Below are 20,671 nucleotides of genomic sequence, written 5' to 3'. Positions count from 1 at the left end.
TTTTTGTGTCACATATAATTTCTTTTATCAATATTCTATAGTTTTTAGTGTACAGATCCTTCATCTCCTTGGTTATATTTAATTTTATTCTTTTTGATGCTATTATAAGTGGAATTATTTTTCTTGATATCTTTTATGGATAGTTTGTTGTTAGTGTACAGAAATGCAACTGATTTTTGTATATTATTTTATCCTGAACCTTTGTTGAGTTTGTTTACTAGTTCTAACAGTTATTTTTGTTACTGAGGCTTTAGAGTTTTATATACGCAAGATGCCATCTATAAACAGAGACAATTTTCCTATTGTCTCTGTTTCCTTCTCCTTTCATATTTGGATGCCTTTTATTTTTCTTGCTTAATTGCTCTGGATAGGATTTCAAGTATTTTGTTGAATAGAAGTGGTGAGAGTGGAGATCCTTGTCTTATTCCTGATCTTAGAGGCAAAGCTTTTAGATTTTCATTATTGAGTATGATGTTAGCTATGGGCTTGTTATATATGGCCTTTATTATATAGAGGTACATGGCTTGTATACCTAACTGTAAGTCCTCAGAATGTTAACAATAATCATAACAAATCACATTTCTGTCACAGGGCATACAACATATTTTTATGCTCACTATATTATTTGATCTTTTTGTATCATCCTGTGAAAATGAAGAACAATTGCTTATGCTGTTTTCCTAAAGAGGAACACAAGGCTCACAGGTACAGAGTTGGAAGTAATGGAGCCAAGCAGAGAAAAGCTCAGGCTTTGTGGAGCTTGATGCTTGTACAATTATGGATACCTTGTTTTAGAAAAATAATGCAGAACTACAGATACAAAATTAGGCATGTAAGTGAATATTTATTTGAAATGAAAAAGAAATTGCAACAAATTAGAAACTTACAAAAGCTTACAAATACATCAAATATCATGAATCCCAGAAAAATAAAACACTTTATTATTATTATTTTAAATACCTTTATAATACCTTTTTAACATTTTGTGGCTGATTATTTTTGATTGTCTCTTCTTATGACTATGATTTTTATATCATTTCTGTATAGAGAACAGAAGGATAATTCAGTGTTTGCTCTAGCATGGTTGAACAAAAAGTTAAAGTTATTATTGATAGCTTAGGAAAGATTATTTCCATTTCCATAACTTATCAGTAATGCCACATCTGTCATGTCTTTTGCAGTTTCTGGCTCAGGTGGTGCTACATGTCTGGGGGAAGATCTTGGAGAGTTCTAGTCCTTTGATTTTGATTTCATGGCCCTTTATTGCAGCCTCTTAGTCACTGATCTGGCTCTATCAGGTCCTCACCACCCCTACTGTGCCTGTCCTGGGTTCATGATATGGCCATGAAGCCTTGAAGGCTGGCCCCAGGGAGGTTGCCATGTAGTCTCTGGTTGATATTTCTCCTTGAGGTTAAATATGGGATCAATTAGCCTGATGAGTGCAACGAAGGGTGGGTAATCAGTGAGGGTTGTCCAGATATTGATGTGGTAGGTTGTTAAGACCACCACCAGGGCTGGAAACGGTGGCTTATGCCTGCAATCCTAGTACTTTGGGAGGCCGAGGCTGGCGGATCACCTGAGGTCAGGAGTTTGAGACCAGCCTGGCCAACATGGCAAAACCCTGTCTCTACTAAAAAAATACAAAAATTAACTGAGTGTGGTGGCAGGTGCCTGTAATTTCAGCTACTCGGGAGGCTGAGGTATAAGAATCGCTTGAACCTGGGAGGTGGAGGTTGCAGTGAGCCGAGATCGCGCCACTGCACTCTAACCTGGATGACAGAGCGAGATTCCATCTCAAAAAAAAAAAAAAAAAAAAAAAAAAAGACCACTACCAGGGCACAGATAGTGTCCCTGGACTGGAACAGTGCTGCTTGTCTCTAAGCCAAAGGGGGGTTTCTGCTTCCTTTCCTCATCCCAGGAGGAAACTGTGCTGAATTTTAGAAGGGGCTCTTGCAAGTGTTGACCTAAAGCTTAAACTTAAAGAGTTTTATGGTAGATTAGCCTTTACCACCAAGCTCAAAAACGATTTGCAAGTTAGATATTGGGCCTCAAATTTCTTGCTTCTCAGTATCTTCCAAAAGGTGAACCAAGAGAAAACATTGTAGGGGCCTGTGGGGAAGGGAGAATAATTAGTCCATTATTCTTCTGGATTCTTTAAACATCCATGAATGACATTCTGTTGGGTCTCTAGAGAACTACTGTCATTAAATTGTGTGTTGTCAGGCTATGCTTAGGAACCACTTAAAGAAATCACTCCAAAAACTTTTCCTGGAGCCTAACATGAGGCTGTCATAGAGGGTGTCCTCTGTCATGATAACCTTTAATTAGCCATCATTTTTTAGACATCAGCATTATGTAGCTTAAACCTATGCTTTCCATTAGAACTTTCTGTGTTCTATGTTTATAATGTGTAACATGGTAGCTACTAACCACATGTAGTTATTAAACACTTGAAATGGAAAGTAAGGCTAAGGAACTAATTGAATATTTTATTTTATTGTAATTCCTATGAATTAACATTTAAATAGCCTTTTGTGATCAGCGCCTACAGTATTGGATAGATCAAACTCAATTATTAAAACAGCGATAGCCAACCTGTATGTAAGAGACCTGCCTCACTCAGGTCAGCTTGAACCATATATGGTCAGTTTCTGGTAGTCAAAGTGTCTATAGATTTTTCTGAACAGTTTTTTCTGCTCTGGACTAGGGGTCACTGGGGAGTCAGATTAGAAGGGTGTCATTAAAGAGAAGGCAACGTATGGACTTGTGATAATTTTATCTTGGGAAAAGTTCATTTAGAGGGGGTGCAATGGGAAGAAAAGTGGAATTGTGGGACCAGGTGACCACGCATTTCCAGGTTGGTAACGTTCATATGAGATTTGCAGAGGGAAGCAAAGTCTTCCACAGTCACTCACTGGAAATTTGATCTCTGTTAAATTAGTCAATCTTTTGTCATGAGATTTAATCACGTTATCTTTCAAGGATGCAGTACTTTGGGTAACTATGCCTTGTTCTCTCTGAAAAATATATTTTGAAGATCAGCAAACACTGAATTAACTTAAAACAAGAGCAGTGTTCACTGATCACTGACTCAGAGAAATTAAAAAGCAACCAACCAAACAACCAACCAGAGTTTAAGGTAGAGTTTACACGGTGATCCCTTTATAAAACAAAAATTTTGGATAAAGGAAGGACTGGCAAGACGTGGATAATAACATGTTCTTCTTAGACTCTCCGCCAGCAACCTTATGTGTGCTTTGCATGTGCCATTTCATTGCATCTTGGTGACACAGCTAAGGGTTAGATATTTTCCATCTCCATTTTACAGGTGGACAGATTGGGGCTCTTAGGACTTAGGAGATGCCCAGCATCACCAGGTCAGCAGGCCAGAGCTGGACTGAGTCCCAAAGTAGCTAGGACCCTTAACCCTAATACAGAGCTATTACCCCATGTGAATGGATACTATCAGCCTTTCTTATTTTGCTTATTTTTTTGCATATTGTAAGTTTTCATAAGTAAATATAGTTTTAAAAAATAGTAGGCAGCTGATATTTGAGGGACTTTGGACTGTTCAATGAAGATTTTCTTTGTAGGAAAAACTTATCAAATGTTAGAATTAATCTACTTTTTGCCAGCCTCTTCTCATCCCTATTTGAAAAGTCTGAATTGTATCCTTACTATGTGCAAGGCATGGTGCTAGGTGCTAGGGTTCTGTGGCAAAGAAATCACACACAGTTTGTGCTTTAATGGGACTTATCCTCTGAACAAAGGAAATACTAACTCAAACAATTATAAGAAAGTCTGATAAGGTTATGGTAGGTCAAAGATAGGGCACTGCAAAAGACAGAGAGGGACCAATTCTGTCTGGAGTGAACTGGTGAAGATTCCATGGAAAGTTTAATTTAATAGAAACCTGGAAGCATGAGTGGGAGCTCATCAGGACCATGGTAGGCTCACTAGAGCCTGGGCAAGTGCTCATGCGTCTAAACTGCTCCTCTGGCCTCTACCTGCTACTATTTATCAGGCTCCTTTATATAGGGTTAATGAAAGGACTGAGCTGAAAGACCACCATTCCAATTTGGAACATCTGGAGACATCAGAAGGACCATTAGAAGACCCTAAGCTTGGCTGGATATGGTGGCTTATGCCTGTAATCCAAGCCCTTTGGGAGGCCAAGGTGGGGGGGGGCAGATCACCTGAGGTCAGGAGTTTGAGACCAGCCTGAACAACATGGAGAAACCCTGCCTCTACTAAAAATACAAAAGATTATCTGGGCATGGTAGTGCATGCCTGTAATCCCAGCTACTCAGGATGCTGAGGCAGGAGAATTGCTTGAACCTGGGAGTTGGAGGTTGCGGTGAGCCGAGATCATGTCATTGCGCTCCAGCCTGGGCAACAAGAGCAAAACTCCGTCTTAAGAAGAAGAAGAAGAAGAAAAAAGAAGACCCTAAGCTTCTAATTTTTTTTTTTTTTTTTTTTTTTTTTTTTACCAAATACTCTGAAATGAACTCCACCAACTTATGAATACTCTTATTTTTTTGGTGGTCGAATTCCACAGGACTCCATTTTGTTCACCATTCTTGCAACATCAGTAAAATAACAAAGATGATTCTCACTCCCTCTTTTTTAAGAGAAAGAACTGGAACCCAGAATGAGTGACCCTGTGAGTTGCTGACGATTTCTAACTTTTGCAGAGACCAAGTTCTTCCATCCACATGGCATTGTGCTGTCCTCCCAATACCCTGAGGTATGATGCTTTCTTCATCTTTCACATGAGGGAGGTGACTGTCTCGGGGGGTACAGTGAGAAGACCAAAGTCTCACAGAGTGTGAAGGGCTCAGCTTGATTCCCTGCCCAGGGCGCTGTCAACCAGACCCAGATGCTGGAAGAGCTTGTTTCCTGACAAAGCCTCAGATCTGAGTGCCCTGGTTCCCCTTGGGCCATGACTTGGCTCATTAGATTGCTCTGTGTTGCAGAATTCATGCTGGACTGAACCCTGACCTAGGGAGTGCAAAGATAGCCCTTGGAGGGGAATGATGGAGGAAGAGGCAATCAGACAATGAGTGTTCGTTTTGACCTTGTGGGAATGCGGTGCTCCTGGTGAGGCTAGAGGAAGAAAGTGAGCATCCCTGGGAATCTCACACGAGGAAGACCAGACCAAACCCCTTACTTACAAAATGCTCTAGGAAACGTGCCTCAATTGTCAGGTGTGATGACTTCTGAGTGCTTGCATTTGTTTCTGTAGAAGAAAAATATTTTCAAATATTAACTGGTGAAGTTTTGTTTTTAGAGATATAATTTTTTCTTTCAATTACTTCCACCATGAATATTAGACCACGAAGCTCAGTTCTCTTGCCATAGGGAAGACAGAATCTCAAAAAACTCGCTGACACCAAAGAGTCATATTTACGCTTCTGCATCCCAATGTAGAGCATTGAAAGATGTGGAATTTAATTGCAGGGGCTAGTGTCTTCAAAGAGAAGTGGTTGGCTAATCACCAAAATTCACAGCAATTATGTTGGCAAGTAATGTTTAAAGCTTACATGGATCGTCTATTTTAACCTCGCTATTGTTGTTCCAGTCTTAAAGATGAGGTTAATTAACCAGGGAGAGGTTAATTAATTTGTCTAAGGTCACTCAGCTAAGAAGTGGTAGAACCAGGATTTGAGCTCAGGTTTGAGCCCATGCTTAATCACTCCGCACATTAACTCATATGCTGGGTATTCTGCTTGTGGTAGGGAATACAGCAACGAACAAGACTGCCAGGCTTCCAAGAGGCTCGTGGTTGAGGCTTCCAAAGTGGGTCTTTTGAAACTTCATTTGGGGCTTGCAAACAGGAAAAAACAAGAGTCCTTATTTTACTCATGAGAAAAAGAGAGTAAAAAAGAGGTTAATTGTCTTACTTAATGTCATAGAAAGTCACATTGCAAGATGGGATTAAAAACCATATGTCTTGGCCAGGTGCAGTGGCTTACACCTATAACCCCAGCACTTTGGAGGGCCAGGGCAGGTGGATCACCTGAGGTCAGGAGTTCGAGACCAGCCTGGCCAGCATGGTGAAATCCCATCTCTACCCAAAATACAAAAATTAGCTGGGTGTGGTGGTGGGCACCTGTAATCCCAGCTACTTGGGAGGCTGAGGCAGGAGAATCCCTTGAACCTGGGAGGCAGAGGTTGCAGTGAGCCGAGATCGGGCCACTGCACTCCAGCCTTGGTGACAAGAGTGAAACCCCATCTTAAAAAAAAAAGGACACCATATGTCTCATCAGCACCCTCATGTTCTTTCTCTGCCCTGGGAGCACACTCCATTTAGCAGGCTTGGGGCTAGTGTTAATGTCTGAACAATTAAGCAAAACTTCCCTTGGGCTGGATCTCCAGAGCCTAAGAACACTGGTGGCCAAAGGATGGTGTCTTGCGAAGGAAGGGCAAGCAAAAGTGTAAAGCAAAATTTGCTTTTGGATTTTGGTGATACTTGCATGTAAAGTGTCCCTGGGATAAGGGTAGATTCTGGGTCGGGGAATATTTGTGGATAAAGTCATTGTGGGTGTATTCAGAGAGGCAGAGGCAGAGATTCACAGATACAGTAATGGGATGTGGTGATTGGAAGAGGAGGGCTTTTGTAATCAGGACTTTTATGGAAATTATCCCTGGTCAAGAGAAGGGGCATGTTGCCAACATGGCCACCAAGGGAGAAAAAAAGGAGAGATCCAGCAGTTGCTAGTAAGAGACTCTTCTGTTGGGCTCCCACCAGCACCTCTAGGATCAGGCCTGGATATGAGATGTCTCTTACCTGTTAGGCTTTTGAAATGTACCTAATGAACAGACCAGCCCACAGAAGGATGAACAGCAACGAAATCCTTTCTGGCAATCTTCCTGGGATGCACACCATTGAGTACAGTTTTCAGGTTCTGATACGCAGGGTGGAGGTTCCAAGATGTACTCTGGAACACAACAAGTAAGAGACGGGTCTCACCAACAGGCTGGAGTAATGTTCAGAACTCAGAAAGCCCAGGGAACTGCCAGGAAACCTGCCACCCTCATCTGCCTTGCATGGTTCCAGGGTTGTGGCATCAAGTTTTGTCCTCAGCTGCTGCCTTCCTCTGAGTTCTGAGCAGGGAAGCAGGGCATGGATATTTTTTTATCAAGAATAGAGTTTGGCAGAACCCTGCACCCACTGGTCATTCATCATCCTTGTAGGTCAGATGCCAAGTCCCCATAGGGCCATGGTTGGGTCCCTATCAATGATATTAATGGTGTATATGGTGAACAAGAAAGAGGTTTGTACAATCATTCTGCACTGACTCATCGTGTGGTCTTCAGCAAGTCAGAGAGCTTCTCATTAACAACATAGTTTACCCTTAGGTTAACCTAACGTGGGTTATTTGTGTATAGGAAGAATGAATGAAAGAAAGATAAGTTTTGGCAAAGGATGAAGACCACGCAGTAAACTGAAGTTACTGGATCAGAGAGCTGGGACCCAATTCACAAGTAAGTTCTGGGAGTGACTTCTTTCATGGTAAGAAGGGTGGAGATTCAGAATGGGGTTCAAAGATTCAGCTTCATTTTCTTCCTCGATGTCTCCCGATCAGGAGGCCAGAGCACCAGGATGCCCCACTTTCTACTGTTAGAGGAGAATAAGCATCTTTATGTTGCCTTCCTATTTCCTCCCCTACCCTCAAGTATTTCAGTTCAAAGCTAAGACGTACCTGCCCTGGGAGTTTCTTCCCTAAGACCACAACCCACAGTCTCCTTTCTATTCCTGAACTCTAAGGATGGGCCCCACTAACCCCTTTCTCTAAGCCCTTCCAGGTCCTAATTTTTGTACCTGTGACTTGCCCTTTCTTTGGGGGCAAAAGTCAAAAGTAGGACATTCTATTGTCCATCTGTGGGTCTATTTCTATGCAGATATTTGTAATTAGAAGGGAATCTATAGGATATTATGATTTGAAAGGAATGAAGGAAGAAAGAGGTTATGACTATAATTGTAGCAGCAAATGGCACCAGAATTAGGGTAAAAGAAGCTGAGGTCCAAACTGTTGACAATTTAACAGAGACCAATAACTGGTACTCAACCCTGCCTCTCAGCTATCCTGTAGCTGGGGCACTGCAAGGAACTAGTCCACACTTTGAAGAGCTTGGGGCTCAGTAGAACAGTTTAGGGATAGACACCATGATCCAGAGATCTCAGAGAGGTTGCCTTTTTCAAGTTTTGACCCCTTTTCTGGGTATCTGGTCCCAACTTCACTCACATCACTTACCAGTCTTAGAAAGCCTCTTTGTGACTTTCCTCAAATTCTGATTCTCCAATTAACTCTACCTGTGCATTCCTATTTTCTTGAAGCTTGCTTAGTCCCTCTTAGTCCTACAAACCTGCATGCCCTTTCTGAAACTTCTAAAGCAGGGCCTAGCCTCCCCAGACACATGAGCGACCACACATATCCCTCTTCTGAGCCCCAGTATTCTGAAGATGTTTTCCTCATAGGAGAGTGGTTGTATGATGAATAACAGTTCTTTTCCCATTTGGTATTGGTTGAGGTCAACATTACTATAGCCAGAGCTCTTTTGAGTTGAGCTGGGCTGTGGTGGCTACTGAGATGGACTCTACACTGTCCCATTGATGCGAATTACTGGTAATTGTGCAGTACCTCTGGAGTTTGAAAATGTGGAATAAAATGCAAGCCGTTTTTCCCCTAACTTCCAAAACATCCTCCAAGGCCAAGGTTATGTAGATTCCAGCATGAGTTCTACCAATGTCATTGCCTCTCTGTTTTAATGCTTGAAAAGGGAGTCCAAGCATCCGTGAAGGAGCCACGGGAAGCAAGACTAAGCTGGATGATAATACTGATCACATTTACAGCATTTAATATTACTGAGCATTTACCATGGTCTAGTAAGAGTGAGCTATGCCTGCATGCATTATTTGTTCTCCTCCAACTATCCCCATATAATCGTATCCATTATAAGGATAAAAACCTAAGGGCCAGATACTTTGCCCAAGGTCACTCAGTAAGCAACAGAGCAGGGATTCAAACCTAGATCTTGCCAACAATAAAGCTTGGGCCCTTCAACATGACAGTATTTTTCCAAGAGGTGTGACAGACTATCAGCCCTCAGATCCTCTCCTGTCAACAGGTGTTACTTCCCTCCCTGGCCCAGACCCAGCACCTACTCAGAAAACGCTGCTTGAGACTCCCAGGCACCAGCGGCAGTGCTAGGCAGAACACCACCAGGAACTGGAGAAGCAGCACGGGATTCATGGTGCCAGTGGGCCAGGTGAGTAAGTTCTGGGCCAAGTCTTGCTGGGTTTGACCAGGCACTGCTGTGAGGAGAAGAGAGAGAAAGGGCAAAGTAGAGGCCTGCTGTGACTACTAGCCTTTCACTGTGTACTCCAATCAAAAAGGCAGGGCAGAAATCCAAGCACCTCCCAATCACACCCACTCCAGGGCCGTAGTGTTTTCATATCCCCTGTATCCCCCTAATCTTGATCTTGCTATCTCTCTCATCTGTATCTAGATCTTATTCATGTCCCTTAACACTTTTTATAATTTTTCCCTGTGGAAATTGTATATGTCTTTGTTATATTTATTCACAGAAGCTTGAATTTTTTTTTTTTTTTGAGAAGGAGTCTTACTCTGTCACCCGGGCTGAAGTGTAGTGGCTCAATGTCAGCTCACTGCAGCCTCCTCCTCCTGGGTTCAAGCAATTCTCATGCCTCAGCCTCTTGAGTAGCTGGGATTAGTAGGTATGCACCACCATATCTGGCTAATTTTTGTAATTTTAGTAGAGATGGGGTTTCACTATGTTAGCCAGGCTAGTCATGAACTCCCGACCTCAGGTGATATGCCCGTCTCAGCCTCTCAAAGTTTTGGGATTACAGGTGTGAATCACTGTGAAGTTTTAAAAGGAAATGCTATCATAACTTTTCAATTAATTCCTTTATTATAAAGACACATGCATACATATGTTCATTGCAGCACTATTTACAATAGCAAAGACATGAAATCAACCCAAATGCCCATCAATGATAGACTGGATAAAGAAAATGTGGCACATATACACCATGGAGTACTATGCAGCCATAAAAGGAATAAGACCATGTTCTTTGCAGGGACATGGATGGAGCTGGAAGCTATTATCCTTGGCAAACTAAGACAGGAACAGAAAACCAAACACCCCATCTTCTCACTTATAAGTGGGAGCCGAACGTGGACACAGGGAGGGAAACAACACACCCTGGGCTTGTCAGGGGAGGGAGAGCATCAGGAAAAACAGCTAATGCATGCTGGGCTTGATACATAGATGATGGGTTGATAGGTGCGGCAAACCATCATGGCACATGTTTACCTATGCAACAAAGCTGCACATCCTGCACATTTACCCTGGAACTTAAAATAATATCAAAAATATAGCTCAATCATATAGAGTTTTGTGTAATGAATTGATAAAAATAATTTATAATTAGGCCGAGTGTGGTGGCTCACACCTGTAATCCCAGGCTCACACCTGTAATTTGGGAGGCTTAGAGGGGTGGATCACTTGAGGTCAGGAGTTTGAGACCAGCCTGGCCAACAAGGCAGAACCCCATCTCTACTAAAAATACAAAAAATCATCTGAGTGTGATGGCACGTGCCTGTAATCCCAGCTACTCAGGAGGCTGAGGCACGAATTGCTTGAACCCAGGAGGTGGAGGTTATAGTGAGCCAAGATCGTGCCACTGCACTCCAACCTGGGTGACAGAGTGACACTCTGTCTTAAAAAGAAAAAAAAAGAAGAATTTATAATGAACACATCTATTATGTGCAAATAGCCACTTCTTAAAAGGGCTCATGTTATAATGTCTGACTTCACAACTATGGAAATTGGAGTGGCTTCCTGTAGCTACCTTCACCAAAAAAGAAAAAAAGAAGAAAAATCATGTCGTTTCTTTTTGAGAAATAATGACTTTGTAAATATTTGCATGACTAAATAAAAGTGGCAGAAGGTAGGCAACAAAAGATAGGGATTCAAAAATGAGAAAATTAAAGATTATTTACATTAAATATACAGGGGAACTAAAAGATAATGCAATAAAATATGGGTTAATTCCAAGGGCCTTTTTAAAAATTATATTTTTTCTTTTCTTTTTTCCTGTAAAGAATTTTGTAATTAGCAGATATATTTATTTATATATATTTTGTAATTAGAAGATATAAAAGTTTTCCTTTTAACAGAAAAGGAAAGCTCTGTTAGCAAGAACACAGGACTGGTTATGTGGGAGGAGGAGGCATCCTTCCTGCAGAAGCCCTATCCCACATGAAGAAGGACAGAGCCAGGAGAAGGCAAAGGCAGGAAGCAAGGACTCTTGCTCTGCCCTGACTTGGCCAGTGGAGGCAGCGAGGAGCTGAGGATCATTCCTTCTTTCTTTCCTTCTCCACAGGCAACTCTGCAGGGAAGCCTGTGACTGCCTGGCCAGACTTAGGGCTCACGCTCTGGTCAGAGTCATGCCATTCCAGACACTGCTGCCTGTCCTGGTTCTTTGTGTGTTGCTGCTGTAGGCCCAGGGAGGATACTGCGACAAGAAGAGGATGCAGAGTAGGTGATGGGCTGCTGGATGGGTGAGGGGCAGTTGGGTAGGGGGAATGGAGGAGCTGTGTTCAGTCTGAGTAGGACCTAGGAGTTGGAACCTTTCTGCATATCTAGCTCTGACCGCAATGCTGTGCAGACTCTGGGCTGTTCCAAACTATGGCCCTCCAGTCCCTTAGCTGGCCCTAGAAATAGTAATGGGAATGAAGGGGGAACCTACATCTTTTGTTCATTCCCAATACTTAGAGACAAATGGTAGATCTCATAGTGAAAGGTGAGTCAGGGCTGAGAATCCGATGGAAAAGCAGGACAATTATTCTTTGATTTATGCACATTTGTGAGGAGTAAACATCTAGAAGTGGTTATGAGGCTAGGTGTAGGTGTAGAAATGGGTATAAGTGTAGGGTAAAAAGGACATACAGCAATGAAAAGTTGGAGTATACAGAACAAAGTTAAGGTTATCATCAAAGGGGCCAGGGGGTGGTGGGAAGGGATATTAGGGACAGTGACAGTGAGAAGAGGAGAGAGAGGGATGAGAGGCAAGTTCATCTTCTTTTCTGGACTCTGCAAATTCTGGAGAATAAGGGAGGGTTTGGAAATGTCTCAGGCTTCTTTGAGCTCTCAGGGTCAGACTGTAGATTCTGTGGGAGTGACTTCACCAAGGCCATGATTAATAGGGAGACAGAGTTCTGAATGCACATGTATGAAGAGGGTCCAGGAAGCCCAGGTATTGAGGTCTACTGGGGTGAGATGGCAGGGTGGGGAGACAGGATTTAAGATACTACCAATTACTGCCAGGTGCAGTGGTTCATGCCTGTAATTCCAGCACTTTGGAAGGCCGAGGTGGGCAGATTATGAGGTCAGCAGTTTGAAACCAGCCTGAGCAACATGGTGAAGCCCCGTCTCTACTAAAAAAAATACAAAAATTAGCCAGGTATGGTGCTATAATCCCAACTATTTGGGAGGCTGAGGCAGGAGAATCGCTTGAATCCGGGAGGCAGAGGTTGCAGTGAGCTGAGGTTGCAGTGAGCCGAAATCGCGTCACTGCACTCCAGCCTGGATGACAGAAAGAGATTCTGTCTAAAAAAAAATAAATAAATAAATAAAAAAATAAAGATACTACCAATCACTAGGATGGGCTAGAAGGAAGTTCCCTGAAAAGTTCAGGAGAGTCATGGCGGGGGAGGGGTGGGAGGCTTGGTTCTGCCTTGGAGGAGCTTCAAGCTTGAGAAGGGTGTTCTGTAGGTGCATGGTTTCACTGACTGCTCCTGCACCATTTCAGGAATCAAGATCTGTAAGAAGCAACCCAGCATAGATCTATGTATCCACCACTGTTCTTATTTCCAAAAGTGTGAAGCAGATAACATATGCTGTTCAGCCTTCTGCGGGAACGTTTGCATGAGCATCCTGTGAGTAGGAGAGTGGGCTGGGATGTGCATTCTGCTCCCTGCACCCTTCTATCCGAGACTGTGCCCACATCCAAAGCACAAGGACCTCAAATCACCAGCACAAGAACTCAACATGAATATCGCCCCCACTCCTGCCTGAACTCCTTGTCCCGGTCAAATAAACCAGAACAAATACCCAGGGATCCTGCCTCTTTTGCTGCCACTACAGGTGATTATTGAGAGCCCACTGTAGCCCCCACAGATGCCCCTTTCTTCTCGGGTCTTGGTCTTTGATTTCTCTCCCTGATCATGCTTCTCTACCCTCCTTCTCCCTCTGTGGTCCATGAATCCCTGCCAGCCCTCAGGAGTCTCAGCCCCTTGCTGTTTTGCTCATTTAACCAGTACCCCCAGGGGGAGAAAATTCTCGTGCGCAGCATCTCCCTATGCTAAGGAGAATATTTTTCACCTTGGAGTCAGAAGGACCCATTAAGCATGAGATGGGTGGTGGTTAGAACCCGAGGTAAAGAGTGGGAGACCCCAAAGCACTGCTTTGCTCTCCTTAGCCTTGGGGCACCCCCACCTCATATTCCCCAATCTCTTTCTGAGGTTCAGATTACTGTCTCTGACAATGAGGATAATGAATCCCAGGAAGGCCAGTGACATGCTTAAGACTGCAAGAGAGTGAGAGGATATGATGTGGCTGGAAGAGGGTGTTTCCTCTAGGCTCCCTTTTTGCTCACTTCTCTCCATTACCTGAGACCAGAGGCATCCAAGTGAGAGTGAGTGCCTACACCAACCCCAAAGCTCCTCCTATCCAGCACCCACCAACATGGCTACTCCTTTGATGGGACCCAATTTGGGTCTCAGGATCTGACACTCCAGCACCTTCCATTAACTGAATAGTCCCTATCTTTCCCAAGCCCTCTTTCTTAGGGGCTCATTCTCTTTTCTTTTGATCAAGAGGAAGTCCAAGCAGTGGGAAACATGTTGCCCATGCTGCTGTTGCTAAGGAGTAATTGGCATAGAGTGGCTGTGGGTCTTGTCTATCATTCTACTGTGAGTTGGTGGAAATTAATCACTGCGGTAGAGACTCTTTCTTACTCTATGCAATCACAACTCTTCTGAAATGATCTTGGGTTTGGCCACTTATGTGTCAAATGTGAAGAGGTTTCAAGTGGACAGGTCATGCCCAGAGGCAGGTGTGCAGTGTTATGCTCCAGTCTAGTGCTTCTTGCTGGGCCATTCAATGAAAGAGACATCAGTGAAGAAAATTTTCCCATCAGACCAGAGGCCGTGATCCACCTCAGAGGCATCACTGAGCTCCGGGTTTTTTTCAGGCTCATCTTCACCTCTGCCAAAAGCTTCTCTTGGACAAGGGCATATTAGAAAAGAGATCATGACCAACCACCATCATAGACATCACCAGAGGTAGGTGGGCTGTAGGGGGATGGTCTCCAAGAGATTTATTTGGTGCTTCTTCGGATAGTCTCCCTTAGCAAGCATTACCTCAGGCCATCTCCAAACATGGCTAGGAGACACTATTTAGAGAGGCAAATTTACCTGTTAGGGACCACATAGAGAATAACCTCCCCCATTCAAGTTCAGTGCACTGTACCATGTGGACATGCCTTGGGTGTCCGGTTGACCTATTCCCTGTCACTGGCGTAAGCATCAGAGACTATGAATTTTACTGGAAGCAGTTGCCCTGCTTTCTTCTAATCACTGGTGCCCTGACCTGTGTTCCAGAGAGCTCTCTGGACAGCTCACAATGCCCCAGGGAACTCACAGCTGAAAGGAGTGCCCATTTGGTTATGACTGTGTGCTCTGTCTTGTATGAAAACATCTATGTGCCCTCATATTATGTAGAGTACGGTAGTGAGGCCCCTTAGAAGAACGTGAACATCTTGGAGGCAGAGGAAGAAGCCAATGCAAATTCTTCCAAAATTTGGATCTCCAAAATGTCAAGTTCTAGCCTGAAAAGAATCACAGATGAGGCCTGTTCTGTTTGAGAGCAAACACATAGTCTTATGGTTGCCACTGCTTTTGCATTATTTGTTCTCTTTCTGTCTCCCAGACCATGCTGCTTTTCCATGTGAATGTAATTGTTTTGGGGCACTATGAACTGTGCCTGTATAAGATGATGAGCATAATTGATAAATGTATGTGTTCTGACTGCTCCACTGGCCAGCTCTTTCCCCGTCTCTCTCCCTCTTCTTAGGCCTTCGTATTATCTGAGACCCAGCAATATTGAAATTAGGCCAATTAATAACCTTGTACTGGTCTCCAAGTGTTCAAATGAAAGGAAGAGTCACACATCTCTCACTTGAAATCAAAAGCTAGAAATGATAAAGCTTAGTGAAGAAGGCATGTTGAAAGCTGAGACAGGCTGAAAACTAGGTCGTTTGCATCAGTTAGCCAAGTTGGGAATGCAAAGGAAAAGTTCTTGAATGAAATCAAAACGGCTACTCCAGTGGACACATGAATGATAAGAAGTAAAAACAGCCTTATTGCTAATATGAAGAAAGTTTTAGTGGTCTGAATAGAATGTCAGACCACCCACAACATTCTCTTAAAGCCTAATCCAGAGAAAGACTATAACTCCCTTCAATTTTATTGAGGCTGAGAGGTGAGGAAGCTGCAGAAGAAAAGTTAGCAATGGTCGGTTCATGAGGAGCCATCCCCATAAAATAAAAGAGCAAGGTGAAGTAGCAAGCGATTATGTAGAAACTGCAGCAAGTTACCCAGAGGATCTAGTTAAGATAAGCGATGAAGGTGTCTACATTAAACAACGGCTGTTCAATGTAGAGGAAGCAGCCTTCTGTTGGAAGAAGATGGCATCTAGAACTTTCATAGCTAGAGAGCACAGGACAACTCTTTTGTTATGGGCTGGTGGAGCTGGTGACCTTGAGTTGAAGCCAATTCTCATCTACCATTCTGAAAATCCGTGGTCCCTTCAGAATTATACTAAATCTATTCTGCCTGCATTCTAGAAATGAAACAACTAAGCCTGGATGATAGCACATGATTTATATTAAGTCCATGATTTACATCATGATTTATATTAAGGCCACTTTTGAGGCCTACTGCCCAGAAAAGAAGTTTCCATTCAAACATTACTGCACATTGACAATGTGCCTGGTCACTCATGAGCTCTGACGGAGATGTGCAAGAAGATTAATGTTTTCATGCCCGCTCACACAATGTCCATTCTTCAGCTCCTAGAGCAAGGGGCAGTTTTGACTTTCAGTCTTATTATTTAAAAAATACATTTTATAAGGCCATAGATGCCATAGATAGCGATTTTGCTGATGGATCTGGGCAAAATAAGTTGAAAACCTTCTGGAAATAATTCACCATTCTAGATGCCATTAAGAACATTCATGATTGATAGGAGGAGGTCAAAATATCAACACTAATAGGAGTTTGGAAGAAATTGATTCCAATGCTCATGGATCACTTTGAGGGGTGTAAGGCTTCAGTGGAGTAAATGGCTTTCAGTGGCTGTGGTGGAAACAACAAGAGAACTAGAGTTAGTTGAGCCTGAAGATGTGATTGAATTGCTGCAATCTCATGATAAAACCTGAATGGATGAGCAAAGAATGTGGTTTATTAAGATACAAACTTCCCCTGGTAAGCATGCTGAGAAAGAAAATGAACTGTTGAAATGACAGCGAATGATTTAGAATATCACATAAACTTAATTGATAAAACAATGAAAGGATTTGAGAGGACTGACTCTAATTTTGAAAGAAGTTCTACTGTGAGCAAAATGCTATCAAACAACATTGCATGCTACAGCACAATCGTTCGTGAAGGGCAGTCAATCAATGTGGCAAACTTCATTGTTGTCTTATTTTAAGAAATTTCAGCAGCTACCTAACTTTCAGCAGCCGCCACCCTGATGAGTCAGCAGCCAACAACATTGAGGCAAGGCGTTACACTAACAAAAAGATATTGACTTACTGAAGGTTCAGATGATCATTAACATTTTTAGCAATAAAGTATTTTTCTTCTTTTTCTTCTTTCTTTCCAACTTTTATTTTAGGCTCAAGGGGTACATATGCAGGTTTATTAGATGGATAAATTGTGTGTTGTGAAAGTTTGGTGTACAGACAATTTAGTCATCCAGATAATAAGCATAATTCATGATAGATAGTTTTTCAATCTGACCCTTCTCCCAACTTCCACCCTAAAATAGGTCCCAGTGTCTAGTGTTCCCTTCTTTGTGTCCATGTGTACTCAATGGTTAGCTCCCACTTGTGTGAGAATGTGCGGTATTTGGTTTTCTGTTCCTGCTTAATTTGCTTAGGATAATGGCCTCTAGCTCCATCCATGTGGCAAAGGCCATGATCTCATTTTTTCTTTTTTTTAAGACTCAGTCTCACTCTTGTCTCCCCAGGCTAGAGTGCAGTGGTTTGATCTCAGCTCACTGCAACCTCCACCTCCTGGGTTCAAGTAATTCTCCTGCCTCAGCCTCCCAAGTAGCTGGGATTGCAGGCACCTGCCACCATGTCCAATGGATCCAAGATGGCTGATTAGGAGCAGCTCAGGATTGCAGCTCCCAGCAAAAGCACAGAGGGTGAGTGGACACTGCATTTCCAGACAGATTTTTATTGCCCACAGACCAGGAGATTCCCAGACGGAGGAGCACCACGGGTCACCAGTGGGCTGTTTTGGCCAGCGCGGTGGGTCTCCGCACAAAATACACGGGTCTGGGCACCGTTTTAACTGGCAATTGGAGCTCCTGGGAGACAGAGTCGTCCATTCAACTGATAAAAAAGGGGACTGAAACGGAGACAGGCCAGCAGATTCCTGGGCAAAAAAGTACCATGAATCTCCCTGCGACTGTTTCAGCCAGTGCAGTGGGTCGCTGCATGGGAAATCACAGAGATCCTGGCGCCTTTTCAACAGGCGACTGGAACACCTGGGAGACAGAGTCACCCATTCAACTGAAAAAACAACAAAAAAAGGGCTCTGAGGCAGGGAGCCAGGTGATCAGACTTGGCTGGTCCCACCCCCACAAAAAAACAGCAATCTGAAACGCTCTGGATTGAGAGTTTCACAGCAAGCACAGCTAAACCCTAGACAGTCCAGCTCTGTTGGGGAGGGGCATCCACCATTACCGAGGCAGTCCACCACTATTGAGGTAGTCTGCCATTGCTGTTTTTTGAAAATCTTTTTAGGAATACAGGAAAATACATATCATAAATATTAGACTTAAAAATAGTTACAGGATTATTCACTATTTAAAAACATATATATACACAAGAAAAAGTCCCCTAGAATATCTGCATAAGCGTTAGCATAGGTTGACAAGATTAACAGTGATTTTAAAATTTGTCATTTTCATATTTTTACAAGATTTATGCATTAAGCATGAGTTGCTCTTTTATTAATACCAGAGCAAAAAATTACATCCTGAAAAGAAACCTTTTTTTTTTTTTCTACAGAGAGAAGTAAATGAGATAAAGTGATAAGGGGTCCCATGAAGAGGCCAAGGCCAGGAGTATGTTTAAAGTGGGAAGAGGCAAGGAAATAGAGCTGGAGAAGAAAATGTTAGGGCATTCCACAGGCTTTGCTTCTTTCCCACTTTCCCACTTTCTCATCCCAACCAAACAACTCTGGGAATATTCCCAGACCCAGTCAAGACTTACTCAGAGGCTCTCATAGTCAGCTCAGCCCCTGGAATTTCCCTTCCCATTATGCCCCTCTGCTAGCACTGTAAGGGTACCTGGAGAGAGTGCTTTTGGCGATGGGAATAAGCCCAAGGTGTATCTTGGCTCTGAGGTCCAGGAGAAGCTGGGGTCTTCACCATCTGTCATACCTGGCTCTGGACTCACTTCCTTTCAAATCTTGTGTCTACCACTTATTGGGTGTGTGGCCTTGGGCAAGTTGTTAGCTCCTCTGTGCTTCAGTTTCTGCATCTGCAAAATATAAATATTTAGCACTAAACTCACAGGGTCATTGAGAGTATTAATTAATACATGTTAAATATTTGACTCACAGTGACTTTGGTGTTCAACTGGGTGATTCTGGATACTTCAATAAGTGTTTTATTGGTTTGTTTAACAAACCATACATAGCACTGCCTATATGCCAGACACTGGCTTTCAGAGCCTAACACAAAGTAATTCATGGAATCCTCATAAAAATCCTATGAAGAAAGTGCTGCTATTCTCACTTTAAAAATGAGGGAATTGAGGCACAGACATGGTTAGTGACTTTCCTAGACTACTTGGGAGGTAGGATTTGAGTATAGTTTAAGTTTACATATTTAAAATCTACATGTTATGTGAAAATTTCTAAGCCCTCTTAGAGGAGATCTCTCTTTTCCTTACAAAAGTCACAAGAGATTGCTATCAGCAATCTTATCAAGGTGGTATTAGGCTGATGCTAGCAATGAGAAGTTAATATAAATATGGATGAGACTTTATGAAGATCCTCACACAATGTTAGAGAAAAATAGATACGTAGCTCCTCCTTCCACTCCACAATCACCCAGACTTCTGTGTGTGTTAGGGGAGGAGAGGCTTCTGCAGGTCCATGGTGTTCTGTCTCTATCTATATTGCCTGCAGCAAAAAGAAGAAAGTACTTAGGAATTCAGGGACAATGTTCGGTATGTACCCAGCTTATGGTTTGGGACAGAACATACAGATCTGCCACAACCAGAAGCATGACTAAGATCTGCATAATTGGTTTGTTCTGCTCACCACATGCCCATTGTGTAGGGGCTCCACATTCCTAGGGGCAAAGAAGAAGAGCCACCAGCCAAATAGGTATCAGCACCTCCAACTCCGACATCTTCAAAGGTAGGTGGGGGTCAGCGTCCTGGGACTGGAAGTGTGAACCTGTAAAAGCTTTCATCTTTGTTTTGCTTGGATGGGTTCCCTGTCCAAATCATGCCCCCGTATCATGCCAACACTATCCCTCTATGGAATAAATTGTTGTTTATGTTGTTCAAATGGAGAAACTGAGGCAGAGATAACATGGATGGACATTGTGTGCCTCCACATGTGATATCCTGAGGACACAGTATCACCTACATGCTATTCCCACCAAGAATACATAACTTATATCTAATCCTAAGGAAATCTCAGATAAACTCCAAATGAGGACTATTCAGTTCGAAGAAAATGCTGGCTGTATTCTTCCAAAATTTGAATTTTATAAAAGACAAAGGACATTATTGGGTGAATTAATAAAATTTAATACTCATGGTAGAATAGATAAAAGTATGTTTTATCAAGGTTAAATTTAACAAAGTTGATAACCGTAGTATGATCATGTAAGATAATGCTCAGGTTGTTAAGAAGTACTAATGGAAATATTTAAAAATGAGGGCCATGATAAATAAAACTTACTCTTGAATTGTTCAAAAAACATGAGAGAGAGAGAGAGAGAGCAAATATGTGAATCTGGGTAAATGGTATGCAGATCATCTTTGTACTATTCTTACCCCTGCAACTTTGAAATTATTTCCAATAATATAGCTTAACCCACTTTAAGCTAACTGCTGGTTCCCTCCATACTACCCCAGCTGATGCTCTCTGGAAAACACCACCTCCTGGCAGGAGACCAACCAACATAAAAATAGAGCATTAAACCACCAAAGCTAAGAACCCTCACAGAGTCCATTTTAACTCCCTGTCACCTCCACAGGAACAGGTGTTGGTATCCACAGTAAGAGACCAATAGATGGTTCACATCACAGGACTCTGTG

The 20,671-nt window shown here is 42.7% G+C and overlaps 2 protein-coding genes across 2 annotated transcripts; one reads left to right on the top strand and one right to left on the bottom strand.

Moving 5' to 3' along the window:
* Positions 1 to 2,703: 2,703 nt before the first annotated feature.
* WFDC13 (WAP four-disulfide core domain 13) lies at positions 2,704 to 9,257 on the bottom strand. Its single transcript, XM_064382902.1, has 3 exons — positions 9,170 to 9,257; positions 6,791 to 6,941; positions 2,704 to 2,713 (listed from the first exon to the last, which is right to left on the bottom strand). The coding sequence occupies exons 1-3, from the start codon at positions 9,255 to 9,257 to the stop codon at positions 2,704 to 2,706; spliced, it is 249 nt and encodes an 82-aa protein (XP_064238972.1).
* On the top strand, positions 7,427 to 13,144 carry WFDC10B (WAP four-disulfide core domain 10B). Its single transcript, XM_012467200.2, is given in 4 exon segments — positions 7,427 to 7,488; positions 9,133 to 9,273; positions 11,417 to 11,571; positions 12,845 to 13,144. Coding segments are annotated over 2 exon segments (222 nt in total). The 5' UTR covers positions 7,427 to 7,488; positions 9,133 to 9,273; positions 11,417 to 11,480; the 3' UTR covers positions 12,976 to 13,144.
* Positions 13,145 to 20,671: the final 7,527 nt, after the last annotated feature.

The sequence above is a fragment of the Aotus nancymaae genome, unplaced genomic scaffold (assembly GCF_030222135.1).
Source record: "Aotus nancymaae isolate 86718 unplaced genomic scaffold, 86718_ANA_hifiasm-v0.15.2.pri h1tg000029l, whole genome shotgun sequence".
Lineage (NCBI taxonomy): Eukaryota > Metazoa > Chordata > Mammalia > Primates > Aotidae > Aotus > Aotus nancymaae.
This window is presented reverse-complemented; position numbering and strand designations above follow the sequence as displayed.

Excerpts from the sequence above, each read along its gene's own strand:
- WFDC13 (XM_064382902.1), bottom strand. The coding sequence starts at position 9,257 with ATGAATCCCGTGCTGCTTCTCCAGTTCCTGGTGGTGTTCTGCCTAGCA. Across the intron at positions 6,942-9,169 it reads TCTCAAGCAGCGTTTTCTGA|AGTACATCTTGGAACCTCCA; the intron begins GTAGGTGCTGGG and ends GTTGTGTTCCAG.